This window comes from Eublepharis macularius, chromosome 8, assembly GCF_028583425.1.
Source record: "Eublepharis macularius isolate TG4126 chromosome 8, MPM_Emac_v1.0, whole genome shotgun sequence".
Classification (NCBI taxonomy): domain Eukaryota; kingdom Metazoa; phylum Chordata; class Lepidosauria; order Squamata; family Eublepharidae; genus Eublepharis; species Eublepharis macularius.
Genome location: NC_072797.1, coordinates 23,582,090 through 23,596,216, shown reverse-complemented (window position 1 = coordinate 23,596,216; position 14,127 = coordinate 23,582,090). Strand labels below are relative to the sequence as shown.

Below are 14,127 nucleotides of genomic sequence, written 5' to 3'. Positions count from 1 at the left end.
AGCTGTTTGGTTTGTTATGCTAAATATGATAGCCGTTGAAATGACTGATGCAGACCTGAATTACAGCCCAGTGATATAGTGGGAAGTTGTGGCATGATTTGTAGGCAGCCTCTCCTTGCTACCCACAGTTACATTGTTCCCAGTTTGTTAAGGAAGAAGTTTTAAGCAGCCGTATCGATCCACACAGATCTAAAAACCAGAACAAATATATATCTTTTGATTAGGACCAACCAACTAGATGGTCACAAAACATTGTGCAAGCTTTCAAGCTCACCAGAATTCTTCATCAGGTTGGATGTTAGAACATTTAAAACATTAGAGGGCCTTTCAGGCCATTTTGGTATGACCTGATCTTACAAACATTCTCTGTGATCTTTTCCATTGGTAACAAGTGTCCTGTATTGTGGCATTGTTCTCAGATCTACATGCATCAAAACTATGTACTGGTTTCTCAAAGAATGAATGCACATGCACAGTACAGTAGGGAAAATTAAAGCGGGTATTACTCGTTGTTCAGTGGGAAAGGCAGGAGGACTATCTGAAAATGCTAATAAAAGCTGTACACAAGGGAGTAGGTAATATATCAAAATATGTACCATGTTGTTATGAGATGACAGATACTGAGATCCAAACATTAGCATAGTTACATTGACTGGAATGTGTAGACTTCAAGAACATGAATAGGCTATGAAGATTTGCATGGAAATTCTGTTGCGGCTGTATAAAACTACAATCGTATATGACTTTCTGCCTTTCAGAAACATTTGGGATGGAAGTATAGTTGTGGAGAGAGTTTTCAAGAGTGGCCATCGAGAAGTTGTCGCTGTAAGTGCTGATGTGGTATCTGCATGTTTAAATACCTTCCCAGTTCCTGAGTTAAAACTTCCTTGTTCATAGAAAACGATCATCCTGCCTACCCTGCTTCCTGGCATTCTAAGTTTCTAATGAGGTTTGATGGGGAGGGGGATGTAAATTACTCCTGCAGCTTGAAATGAGACTGTCCAGGAGAAATCTTTGTCACTCGATTCTGCGTGATTGTATCTGTTTAGAAGAGCAGTTGCAGTGCATCAGCAGAGGAGGATATCTGGAGTAGGCTGCTTTTTCCACCTGCTGGAAGGGCACAGCTATACAAATTTTGCCAAGCTTCATTTATTTACTGTGGAAGTAATCCCTACCCCCACCCCGGTCTGGCTTTGTCTCTTCTTCAAAGCCTGTTCTGTGTTCTTGCCCCATACAAGCACAGCTAGAAGTCCCCACTCCATCCCTTTCCCTTCTCTGGATTAAATAGTTATAGTGGGAAGGGAGGCAAATAAGTTGATCTACTTGTGAGAACAGAGAGTTCTTCTGTTCTCTGCCACAAGAAGTCATGCTATCTTGATTGGCTGCAGAGAGTTTAGGATTTCAAGAGGTGTTGCAGAAAGCACCTATTATGACCCCACAGGTCAAAGACTTTCTGAAATTCAGAAAGAAATGTTTTCTATAGCCTTTTTAGGGTCCGATGTCCACAGAACGGAATGGAACACCCAGGGACTTACCTGATCTATTAGTGACCTCTTCTTGATTTCTCTAAAGCCATCTCTGATGTCCCACAGCATAATTCATGTCTGAAACCCAAATCCCCTTCAGGAACATGGTTCTTAATAACATTACCATAATTCAATGCACAATCCCTTACTTTTTAAGGTTGAAAGCAGTGTTCCAGCACAAATGCTAGAATCTGTACTGCAAGAATTAAAAGGCCTACAGGAATTTTTGGACAGGAATTCTCAATTTGCTGCAATGGGGGCCCTTAGAAATCCTAGGTAAGATTAAAGATGCTTTCTTTGCTTCCTTTTTATTTGTTTATTTTTCTTATGAGGTATAAGAGAGAGAGAACCCAATGAAGTAAATTCGGAAGCCTCTAGCATGTTGTGCAAACAACAGGATAGATAAGGTACCTGAAGAAGCGAACTGTGGCTCACGAAAGTTGATAACCTACCATAAATTTTGTTAGCCTTGTAGGTGCTACTGGACTCTTGCTCTTTTCTACAGGATAGAAAAAGTCTAATAAATGTAAAACCAATCTTTTAAATACTTAGTTGTAAGTAAGGATCGTTGTACACAGTAGGGCTTGTTTCTGAATAAACAGGCATAGAATTGGGCTACATGTCTACAGGGTTTATTTCTTGTATTTGATACTGTGCTGACTAACCTGCTAAGCCCTTGCTATAGCTTGCAAAATAAAATACAACAAATTTTATATAAAATAGTTCAAACTTATTAGAAAAACAGTAAACTAGGTTTGATTTTTATCTGTCAAATATAGTTCTGTGTGTCCCCCACCCCCAGTGCCTTTTTAGAAGTTCTTTTGCTATTGCTTTGGCTTACTATTGCTGCTGTGTGAATTATATAATATTTTAAATGTGCAGCATAAATCTTGTGAATCCCCCTTCCCTCTTAGTTTTGCCACGCCAGCTAACTTGCAGCAGAGGTTGCTTGGCTTCATACGGCCTGATGGTGGAAGTTCTCAGCAAGTGCAGCAAGAGCTTCAGAGGAAGTTCCATGGTAAGGAAGAAAGAGAATGCTTTAGAAATAGATATTTTTTGTCAGAAAAAAACCTCTATTTAGCCTTAATAGTAACTTAAACTCTTGAGAACGTATGTAGAGAGGTGTCGTCTCTGCACTGATGTCAGAGCCTACTCTACAGTAAATGATGGGCAGATGTGCTAAATCTACTCCAAAAGTAATCTCTACTGCCATAGAGAAGAACAGCTCATCTTTTCCGCTTCTGAAACTTGGAGTCCATGGTTTTCAGCTCTTGCATAGCCCTCTCACTGCTGCTGTAGCATAGTGGTTATGTGGTAAGGATGCAAATCAGCACTCTGCTAGTTTGACTTCCACTACTGCCATGAGTTCTGCAGGTGGCTCTTCTCAGCTCCAGCTCCCCAGGTGTATCGTGGGGATAATAACAACACTGACTTTGTTCAGTGCTCTGAGTGGACGCTGATCTGTCCAGAAGGACGGTATATAAGCACACTGTTGTTGTTGCCCAATAGCTGGAACTCAGTTAACTTCCGAGATTCCTTCTGACTTTATCATTCTGTGAAGCTCTCTTGAGAAGCTTTTGTGCAACAAGTTGAAAACAAAAAAAGAAAGGATGCCACATGACAAGGATTAAGATCTGTTGCAACTTAATCTATATTTATTTTCTATTTTGCAGCAGAGGCACAGTTAACTGAGAAGGCCTCCCTACAAGGCATCCAGCAGCTTGTTCGCAAAACCTGCCAGGCCCTGGCCTTGTGGAAGCTTCTTTGTGAGCACCAGTTCAATGTTGTCGTAGGTGAACTTCAGAAGGTATGCGTTCTGGCACTCCTAGCTTCTCGGCCTGGAAGACATTCTTTTTTGTTGCTGATAAAACCTGAAATGTTTTTTCTGTACATATGGGGTAGTCATGTAACACTCAGCAGCTTTGTAAAGACTGTTCTTTCCTTTCAAAATTCCATTCAGAGTGGTAAGATACATTAACACAGTAGAGTGGTGAACAGAGCTTTTTTCAGGGGGAACGGAGTTCCAGAACCTCTTGAAAATGGTCACATGGCTGGTGGCCCCGCCCCCTGATTTCCAGACAGAGGGGAGTTTAGATTGCCCTCCACGCTGCAGCACGGAGGGCAATCTAAACTCCCCTCTGTCTGGAGATCAGGGGGCAGGGCCACCAGCCATGTGACCATTGTCTCTGAGGGCAACCCACTGAGTTCCACAAGCTCTTTTCCCAGAAAAAAAGCCCTGGTAGTGAATAACATGCAGTCTTGGAGTTTGCCTTGAATACGGGATAAAGCATCTTTCATGTTCCTATACAGCCAAGATTATTGCCAGAGAACTTTGGAAACCAGTTCCACAAGATCCGAAAGGAACTTTAATGGTTTCTTTGAACTGCAACCACACACTCCCCCCGAACATCTTTTTCAATTGAGAAGAATTTCTAGAGCAGTTTGCCTAAGCCTAAGCCTCTGTTTGTTGGGGGCAGGGGGGGGAGATAATGACTATGTTTGCTGGGGGGGGCAGTATTTCAAAAAGTAAAGTGTTCTGGGCTCAAGATGGCATGGACCATGATTCAAAGTTTTAAGAGAATGGTTTGCATTTTAACACACTGACTCTGGTTTCAGGTTAACACTAGTGCTTGTTTCTGCAGAATTTGTTAAATTTGTATGTAAGGGACATAGACTCCCTTATAAAGTTCATAGTTACAGCCTCTTTGTATTTTCTTTATGGCTGTCCAGCTCCGTCTTTAGTAGATATTGCACCATCTAGTATATCAAGTAACGGTTGTGCATATGAATCAAATCAGAAAGTTGTCTGGGGTTGGTGACCAGCTCCCGTTGATAGGACAGTGACCAAGTTGGTGGAGCGGCAGTAGCTTCCCATGTTACCTTTTTAAAAGATAACTTGAAAAATAATAAAATCATTTTAAATTATGATGGGCTCACTTGCTTATTGTACTGACTTAAACAGGACTGGACACAAATGTTGAGGAAACTGGTTTGCAAATGAAAAGCATTTTGTCCTCTATTAAAACCAAGTGATGTCAGTGATTAATCTGAATAAAGCAGAATATACTCTGAAGTTTCTAACCTGCTGGGAAGTATGAGAAAATGTGAATATGTGTTGTCTTCACACACAGGAGCTTCAAGAACACCTGAAGGTCTCCTCTTTCAGAGACCTGGTAATTAGAGACAAAGAGCTAACTGGAGCCCTCATTGCCTCCCTTATCAACTGTTATATCAGAGACCATGCTGCTGTTGATGGCATCAGTTCACACCTACAGGACATCTGCCCCCTGCTGTACAGCACCGATGATGCTATCTGTTCAAAGGTACTGTGTGCTAAGCCATCTGAAAACAAACAACCATTTTATTTTATTTTTTGGTGCAAGATCACATCTTATAATTGATTCTAGGTTTCCAGATAATACTCCTGCAAAAAAACCCTACTGAAGCCATTCTCCTAGAAAGCTATCAGTCTAGATGTGTACATAGGTCTTGCTAATCTTACTTGCTTGCTGAGTGTGTACGGTGGAAAGTTTCAGGTAGGTAGACATGTTGGTCTGCAACAGAACAGCAGGATTTGAGTCCAGTGGCATCTTAGAGACCAACCAATAAGATTTTCAGAGTATACGTTTTTTAGTGTCAAAGCTTTTTCAGATAAGGTATTTAGTGTTTAAAAGGGGAAGCCTGTTTTATTTCTGATAAGGAAATTTACTTCTGTGTTGTAAATAGGGAAAACAGATGTGTATTATTTGTCTTACATGATTCACATGTCCGTGTTTGACAGTGATTTCTCTATAGGAAAATTTTGTTTTTGTGTGAACTTGCCCTGACTAGGACAGTGAATGAAGACTTTGATCTCTATATGTCCCAATAGGCAAATGAACTACTTCAGAAGTCCCGACAAGTGCAGAATAAATCTGAAAAAGAAAAGATGCTAAGAGAATCATTGAAAGAATATCAGCGGATTAGCACTCAAGTTGATCTTGCTAACGTCTGTGCACAGTATAGACAAGGTAAATAAAACAAAGTGTTTTATTGGTAACTTACGATGATTTACAGTGCTGTTACTGATAAGCTCCCTCAAACATGACTCTGGAGAGGCTGCATAAAATATCCTAAATAAATTAACAATCAGTGAGCAGAATTGAGTTTTAACTTCCTAACTGTACCCTGTCTGAACTTTATAACAACTATTGCACGAATATCAAAGAGGATATCCAGAATTAATTAACAATTATAATTAACAAAAACAAGCATAGACCCATATTTTTCTTTAATGCTGGTTTTGACAGTAACAGTTCAGAACACAAGGAACACAAGAATCTTTTGTTTACAAATGATCGTCTGGCTTTTTGAACTTAAACTAAACTCATAGCGTGCCTCAGAAGTGGGATTTCAGAAGGGAATTCTCTTGTCTTGATACAGGTTTGAAATACACGCTTTTCACGAAAGCAGCCAGGCTGTTCTTGTAATTTGAATTGGATCTCTTTAGAGAATCTTGGGTGTATTTTCGATTACATGTATGCCAAGTTTACGTAAAACTTGGTTTAACAAGCATGTCCAAGCTTAGAAAATGTACAGGACCCTGCTGATTTCCCTAGAGTACCAAAAACTCTCTGAAAAATGTGAGTAGATGTACAGATTATAGGCACAAAATTAGGATTTTGAGGAACGATGATCTTGGAAGTGTGTTATGCGTTGTACTAATTTTGTCAGTATTCTATAATTATTTACAGAATATTTTTTCCCTTTTTGCTTTCAAGTGCGTTTCTATGAGGGTGTGGCAGAACTTGCTCTCACTGCTGCAGAGAAGAAGGATCCTCAAGGTCTTGGGCTCCATTTCTATAAAAATGGAGAACCAGAAGAAGATATTGTTGGGCTGCAAGCTTTCCAGGAGAGGCAAGTTCTTGGTATACAGCTGGATGTTTTGTTCAGCACACAGATATTAGCAGCAGATAACGGGGTTGTGGAAATAACTATTTTCAAGCTCCAGTTAATTTTGAGTTTTCATGGAGCTAGCGGGGTCTAGTGGCTAGTGTTGGACTAGGATCTTGGGAGATCCGCATTCAAATCCCCACTTCTACTATGGAAGCTTACCGGGTGATCTTGGGCCCATTTGAAACTTTTAGCCTGGCCTAACTTACAAAGTCATTGTTAAGGGAAAATGGAGGAAGGGAGAATGATGTTTTAAGCTGCTTTGAGTTCCAAATGGGGAGATAAACGGGATATAAATAAATGCAAATGTATCAACATGTTTGTTAATCCGCTGAACTGAAAGTCTGTTTTGTACAACCATCTATATATATTGCACAACTGATACAAGGTATCCTAAGCAGGGAAATGTAAAATGTGAGCCACTTTGGGGATTCTGGTTTAAAAGAGAGAGATGAATTCCGTAATAAATAAATGGCTTTCCCCACACATTTAACAATGTTAGAGCATGAAAAGAACCTACTTCCAGCTTTTTATAGGTGAGCACTTGCTCCATAACTAAATGTCCCTAGACTATGCATTTTTCTGACCCATATATTCCCATGCATAATTTTCACCAAAATCAAAACAATAATAAATAGTTTATTCAATTCCTATATATGACTTCAGATAATAAGCCAGAAAGAGAGAACTGAACTGCTATAAAGATACCAGATTTAATTGACCACTGAGGACTAGAGATGGGTATGAACTGGGAAAATGGTGGTTCATTGCAGTTCGTGGTTGGTCGCATTTCACGAACCATAAACCGGCATGAAATCGCCCAGTTCATGAACCGGTTAATTTGGTTCGTGAATATGTCACTTCTGGGTTAACAGAAGGTCTGCAGAAAGCCCATCCCCTCCCCCGTTGCCTAGGAAACTGATTGATCGGCAGGAGGCTGTCTGCAGTGAGGAACCGAAAAACAAACTGGCCTAAAAATCGTTGCGGTTCATTAGAAATGCCCTTGGACGAACTGCTGGATTGCGAACCAAAAAAAGGCCCGGTTCGTGATGAACTTTGGTTCGTATTTCACTTCATGCCCACCTCTAGTGAGGATTTCTATTCTTATATTTCTGAAAAATTAAATTCTAGTATTTTTTTTAATTGCCCTTTACTCGCTTGTGTATTAGAGGACACAGCACTTTTAACAATTTGAGAAAAGAGCTCAGCAGATGATCAGCATTTATGAACATTTGGGATTGAGCAGTTTACCAAGTATATTAAATAAACGTGAAGGACTGTCCCCTTCCATATTGTCCAACCTGCCTGTTAAGATCTGCCTTATAAGCCCTGCTTTCTGTGCCCCCACTTTCAGAGGTGAGGCTGGTGGTAACCAGAGACAGGGTTTTTTCACTAGTGGTGCCTTATTTATGAACTGTTCTTCCCCTCAATGCTCACTTGTCACCTGTATTGCTTTCCTCCAGGTGCCAGGACAAAACGTTCCTGTTCACCCAGGGTTTTAGTGAAGGTTAATCTTTTAATGCTATTCTAATCTGGAAACTGTTGTTTTAAGCTGTCGGTGCATTTTTATGGTCTATTTTAATGCTGGGCTAGGTCTTTAAAGATGGATTTTTATTAATAATTAATACTTTGTGTTAATTATAAATAATTAATGCTTTTAATTAATGCTTAACAACAACACCAAACCACTACCAGTTTGGTGTAGTGGTTAAGAGCGCGGGACTCTAATCTGGAGAGCCGGGTTTGGTTCCCCACTCCTTCACTTGAAGCCAGCTGGGTGACCTTGGGCTAGTCACAGCTCTCTGGAGCCCCACCCACCTCACAGGGTGTTTTGTTGTGGGGATAATAATAACATACTTTGTAAACTGCTCTGAGTGGGCATTAAGTTGTCCTGAAGGGCGGTATATAAATCGAATAGTATTATTTTTGTTTTGTATGCTGCCTTGGGCAGTTTCTGGAGAGGCAGCATCAAAATTTCCTAAATAAATAACAAGAAAATAAATATTAGCTTCTCCTAAAAAAAAAACTGTAATGCTTTGGTAGCGTTATCATGTTCATGTAATGTGCCAGAATTGGTCAGTAGCACATGTCTTCCTGGGGCTTAGCTCATCAACTGAAGTTTAGTCTATACCTACGTACCTTGTACTACCATTCCAGTCTGTATCCCTGAAGGAAGCCAAAATCACAGCAGAGCTTCTGCCATTACATAGAAAAGTTACGTGTATATGTGAAAACAGGGTGGTAGTGCTTTGAAAGTTTTCAGAAATTGCTGTGGAAGAGAGCTTTCTCGTGAGTGTGATGTGTCTCTCTTTCCAGGTTAAATAGCTACAAGTGCATTACAGACACACTTCAAGAGTTGGTCAATCAAAGTAAGGCTGCTCCACAGTCTCCCAGTGTTCCCAAAAAACCCGGTCCTCCTGTCTTATCATCTGATCCTAATATGCTGAGCAATGAAGAAGCGGGCCATCATGTAAGAAATGAGCAACATGTATATTAAGCCATCACTAACTTTGCTTTGATACTTACCTTAAATACAGGAACCAGTGACTTTATTCAGATGAACCTAAAGGCATAAATGTGCCTAGCAGAATGTTTTACTGCTGTGGTTTGAATGCGGGGAGGGGCTGTAGCTCACTCGTACAGCATCTGCTTTGCATCCAGAAAATTCCAGGTTCGTTCTCTGGCATTTTCGGTTAACAGGGTCACGTGGTAGGTGATGTGAAAGACCTCTTCCTGAGACCCTGGGGAACTGCTGCCAGTCCGAGGAGGTCTGACTCAGTACAAGCCAGTTTCATGTGTGACACTGTGCCATTCCTGCTCATTTTGAAAAAAGTTGGTCTGTCACGGACATAAAAGTCAAGCCCAGAACTTTCCTGGATTCATGTGTTTTGGCATCTGGATGGAGGCAATGATCCAGTCCTTTATAAAAAAGTACATTTTTGGAGCAACAGCTGTTTAATTCCCTTTTCTTTTTCTAGTTTGAACAGATGCTAAAATTGGCACAGCGTTCTGCAGATGAACTTTTCAGTATTGCTCTTTACAATTGGCTTATTCAAGCTGATCTTTCAGATAAACTGCTGCAGGTAAGGTCACAGAGGAACCTTGTGCACACTACTTTTTGAATCCTATACCTTCATTCTGCTAGGGGCCCTTGTTGCAAAGGCTGTCCTCCACAGCAGATCATGTTGTGGTAGCGCTAGATGCTTTCCACTCATACAATATCCTGGTTTTGTATGAGTGGAACCTGCCTATTATCACTCCACGATGGAAGGCTACCTCAACTGCAGCGATCGGTGCTGCTGAAGGAAGGTATAGGATCCAAGGCATAGTGATACAGAATCAAGAAGCATAGTTTATAGTCAAAATGGGTATAATGCAAGAAGGGCTGATAGGATTTCACTTTTACTCCTGATCCTGGTAGGTAAACTCGCCCTTTCTGGAGCCATATCTCGTGCGTATGGCCAAAGTTGACCAAAACAAAGTTCGCTACATGGACCTGCTGTGGAGGTATTTTGAGAAAAATAGAAACTTCAGTAATGCAGCCAGAGTGTTGGCAAAATTGGCAGACATGCACAGGTAAGGTTAGCTTTTTATTAATCAATTATTCTAATGTTGACATAATTTGTGGCTTTTTTAAAAAGTTAGTTTATGTCCTAGGTAGGTAGCAAGGACAGTAAGTTTATTGAGTCTCTCATGGGCCACCAAATGTGGTCTGGGGGCTGTGTTTGGTTTGATGAGTCTTGTTAAATGCTGTGGAATAGATACACAGATGTATGTAGTCAGAAAACTAAGAATTTCTAGATGATTTAGAAGAGAGAGCCAAATTCCATGATGCTGAGGGAGGAAAGGAAAGCAATAGAAACCAATTCATGTCATTTTTATGATGTGATACTGTTCTGCTATTGGAAGAAAAAATGGTGTACTATAGATATGAAAAACAGACTAGATAAGTTGGTTAAATAACAGCACTTATGTTTTAAAAGACTGAAAATGGAAGATCTTGTGAATGTTCTTGAAAGCCTCTATATTAAATTTCATAGTTCTTATGATTTAACAGCACCGAGATTTCACTGCAGCAGCGTCTTGAATATATTGCACGTGCCATTTTAAGTGCCAAGAGTTCAACTGCCATTTCCCCAATAGCTGCCGATGGTGAATTTTTACATGAATTAGAAGAGAAAATGGAAGTAAGTAAAATCGGTAGCTATATTAGATGGCATTAATATTGGTACACAAAGGAGGTGGGTGGCATATCATATTGGAGGCTCCTTTACTGTTTTTAGCGTATGGGATATCCCATCTTACTTTAAAGAGAGCTTCTAGCCCTCATGGTTGGTTTTGAAAATTTGAAAATGGGCAGCATCTTAAAAGTGAGCTTGTCCATCTTTTAATTATATGGGTAGTCATTCATAATAGGTCAAATATTTTGTGATAGAACCAGTTGTAGTTTCTTGTATGTTTATCATCTTTATGAAAAACTAAATGTTTTTGACCAGGTTGCCAGGATACAGTTTCAAATACAAGAAGCATTACAGCGTCAGTGTTCCCATCATTCTTCAGTGCAGGATGCGATTTCACAGCTGGACTCTGAGTTGATGGACATAACAAAGGTGATCTTAAAGAAGTATTCTCAAACAGCACGCTGTAGTGGAAATTGTTCATTGTTCCAGACTGGTTTCTTTTTTTGTAATAACATAGCCCTAACCTTCCTATTGTATGAAAAATATCAGTTTGTATACTGCATATTTCCTATTGTGGAGCTGTATTCTGAAACTTCAGCAGCCTTTTTAAAAATGATTGTATATTAGGGATGGAGGTGCATCCTTAAACATAAAAGAGGAGCCGTGTTCCAGGCGACTCACCCTTTTATGTTGTGCAGGTGCAGTCTGTGTATCTGTGGGAAGGACGGCCCACCTCCCTTCCCTTCACCGCCTCAATTAGGCCAGCGAAGGGAAGGGCCCGTCCACCTGTCAAGCCGCCAGCTACAAATCACCGCAGCCAGGCATCACACCAGGGAGGGGGCAGTGCCCAGCTTGCCTGCCCTGCCCTCCCCCCTGCCCCGATCGGGGTGCCCTGGAGGGGGCAGTGCCAGGTCCAGCTGCCCTGCTCTCCTCCCACCCAGATCGGGGCGCTGGGGAGGGGCAATGCCAGGCCCAGCTGCTTTGCCCTCCCCCTGCCCCAATCAGGGCGCCAGGGAGGGGGCAATGCCAGCCCTGCCCTTTCTAGAACCCATTGTATTTTCCCCCCACAATGGGCTTTATTGCTAGTTAATATTTTCATTTATTTATTGGGGTAAATTGCCTATTAATACATTTTTGTTCCTGTATTTATTGTGTATGTATGTGTGTATAATCAAACCTTTTTTTTAAAACTCCAGCTATACGGGGAATTTGCTGATCCATTCAAACTCTCTGAATGTAAGCTGGCCATTATTCATTGTGCTGGTCATTCGGACCCTATCTTGGTACAGACACTCTGGCAAGAAATCATTGAGAAAGGTATGTCCCACTAGGGGCAAAAATCTTTAGAAGCAGACATCAGTGCGGAAGTGCATATTCCTTTGTAAGCAACCCAAGCAAGAAAAAGATCCCATTTTTCAGCATAGACATTCAGAAAAGGGAGGTCATTGTAGAAGGGAGTTCTTGGTCCTGCAGGAGGTTCTGTGTTGGTGATCCTTTGGACAATAGTGACTTGGTCTCATTGGGGCAAAAACTTTGGGCTTGGATCCTCCGGGCTTCCCTGCCTTCCTCCCTCTTACAGCAGCCACAAAGAACCCCCAAATGCTGGAGGAAAGGGTCACAAACCATTAACAGCATGAAGATGAGTCATAGGTCTGTGGTGGGTGGGAGGAATTGGTGGAAATTGCTCCCCCCCCCCCCCGAAATCCTCCCACGGGATTCAGCAGCAGAAATGAGCAGTGGGCCTATAGCTTGATAAGGAAAGTGGCATTCAAGGTATGTCTGCATAGCTTTGTTAGCAGGAGGACGTTACTTGAGCGGCTTGGTGGTGGAGAGTGCCCTGGTGGTGGAGAGTGCCCTCAAATCAGAGTTGACTTACGGCAAGCCCGGGTGGGGTTTTTCATGGCAAGACGCTGCCAGAGCTGGTTCGCCTTTGCCTGCCTCTGCAACTTTGGTCTTTGTTGGGGGCCTCCCATCTAACTACCAAGCAAGGCCAGCCCTGCTTAGGTTCTGAGATCGGACGAGATCAGGCTCACCTGGGATATCCAGGTCAGGGCACTTGAGTGGCTTCCAAAGAAGTTTGTAAGGCTTTAATTCATTCTCCCAGTGGTGTTCGTATAAGTAATATTTTGCAGACCACTTTCAGAGATTACTGAAGCTCAGTTGAGATGTTCAAAACGAATTGCTGTTTGTTTCTGAAATGCAGAGGCCTGGTTAATGGTTGGGCTTCCCTGCTCACTTTGGTCTCCTCCATCCCTTTTCATCCTTGCATGGCAGGCAAAGAATAAAGATGGAAGTCTTCAGCTACTTCCATGTGTGGGTGCCTTAACAAACTGAGGCTGGTTTCTTTCCCAGTAACTAGAATTGTTAACTAGTATTGTGTTGTGGCTTAAGATGTGCTGTGCAAAGGAAGAGAAAGGGAAAGGAATATGTTCACAAGGTTTGTGTATCATGAACAAGCTCCGTTTTTTGTGACACCTGAACTTAGCCTGAAAGAATTGTAACGCTTTTTGGACGCTGAAAGTACAATGTAAATACTATTTTTTTCCTTCAGAAGCACTTTATAACTGTAGTCCAAAGGTACCTTCCATCGGGGGATTGGTGGCCTCTGTATGATGGTGCAGCTTCAGCCATATAGATCTGATGTTGCTAACACAGTTGCATACTGAATAGAAATTTGTAATAAAGTTGTTCACTTTGTCCGGGGTCAGCAGCCCAGCCCCCGGACTTGCTGACAGACAGCGGCAGGGGGCAGCCGGGAGACAACAGTTCAACCTCTCTGACTGGCAAACAGAGCCAGAACCTGCCTACTCCAGGGGGAAGGGGCGAAAGGCCTAAGCCTCAGGAGGCTGGAGGGAGCAGGGAGAAGCCAGCTAGTCCCACCCTCCATGGGGAAGAGAGGGGGCTAAGCAGGCTAGAGGAAAATGGCCAAGGCAGGGGGAATAGGGACCCAGCAACAGCCCAAACCTGCCAAGGAGGAGAAGCAGCCACTACAGCCCAGAGCCACACCCTGGCTAGAGGACAGCAGCCTGGCTCAGGAGTGGCTAGGAGCCAAGCCCCTCCAGGTGGAGCTGCCACAGGCATTCTGGGGAAGGAGATGGGTAGCCCCGCCCAGCATCAATGAGCAGGCAGCCTAGAAGCTGGCCAGGGCAGCTCCTCACGAGCAAGGCCAGGCATGCTCAGCAGCACAGAAGCCGGCTGGGGCAGCTGCTCGTGAGCAAGGCCAAGGAGACCTCAGCTGGGGATGGCTCGCATTCAGTCCCACCCTGCCGGCAAGGCAAGGAAGCCAGGAAGGGATTAGTGGTAGGAGGGAAACACCTCAGGGAAGGCGCAGCTGGGCCAAGTCAGGGGAGGGAACAAGCCTAGAAGGAGGGCGGGGCGGGGAAAGGAAACCCTATATAAGGTGGCTAGGAAGAGCTCTGAGGTGGTGGGTGTGAGTAAGGAGTGATGATGTGGAGTGAGAGCAGTGCAATGCAAGAGTGGAGGCTTGG

At 42.6% G+C, this 14,127-nt stretch overlaps 1 protein-coding gene across 1 annotated transcript in view; it reads left to right on the top strand.

Moving 5' to 3' along the window:
* Positions 1-14,127, top strand: part of NUP155 (nucleoporin 155) — a 38,520-nt gene that overhangs the window by 20,539 nt on the left and 3,854 nt on the right. Inside the window, exons 19-31 of the mRNA XM_054987275.1 lie at positions 759-825; positions 1,684-1,802; positions 2,441-2,544; positions 3,200-3,333; positions 4,658-4,849; positions 5,398-5,536; positions 6,287-6,422; positions 8,775-8,928; positions 9,437-9,541; positions 9,880-10,034; positions 10,516-10,645; positions 10,955-11,068; positions 11,836-11,956. Of these exons, the coding sequence (XP_054843250.1) occupies positions 759-825; positions 1,684-1,802; positions 2,441-2,544; positions 3,200-3,333; positions 4,658-4,849; positions 5,398-5,536; positions 6,287-6,422; positions 8,775-8,928; positions 9,437-9,541; positions 9,880-10,034; positions 10,516-10,645; positions 10,955-11,068; positions 11,836-11,956 (1,670 nt within the window). The remainder of the gene's footprint in view (positions 1-758; positions 826-1,683; positions 1,803-2,440; positions 2,545-3,199; positions 3,334-4,657; positions 4,850-5,397; positions 5,537-6,286; positions 6,423-8,774; positions 8,929-9,436; positions 9,542-9,879; positions 10,035-10,515; positions 10,646-10,954; positions 11,069-11,835; positions 11,957-14,127) is intronic.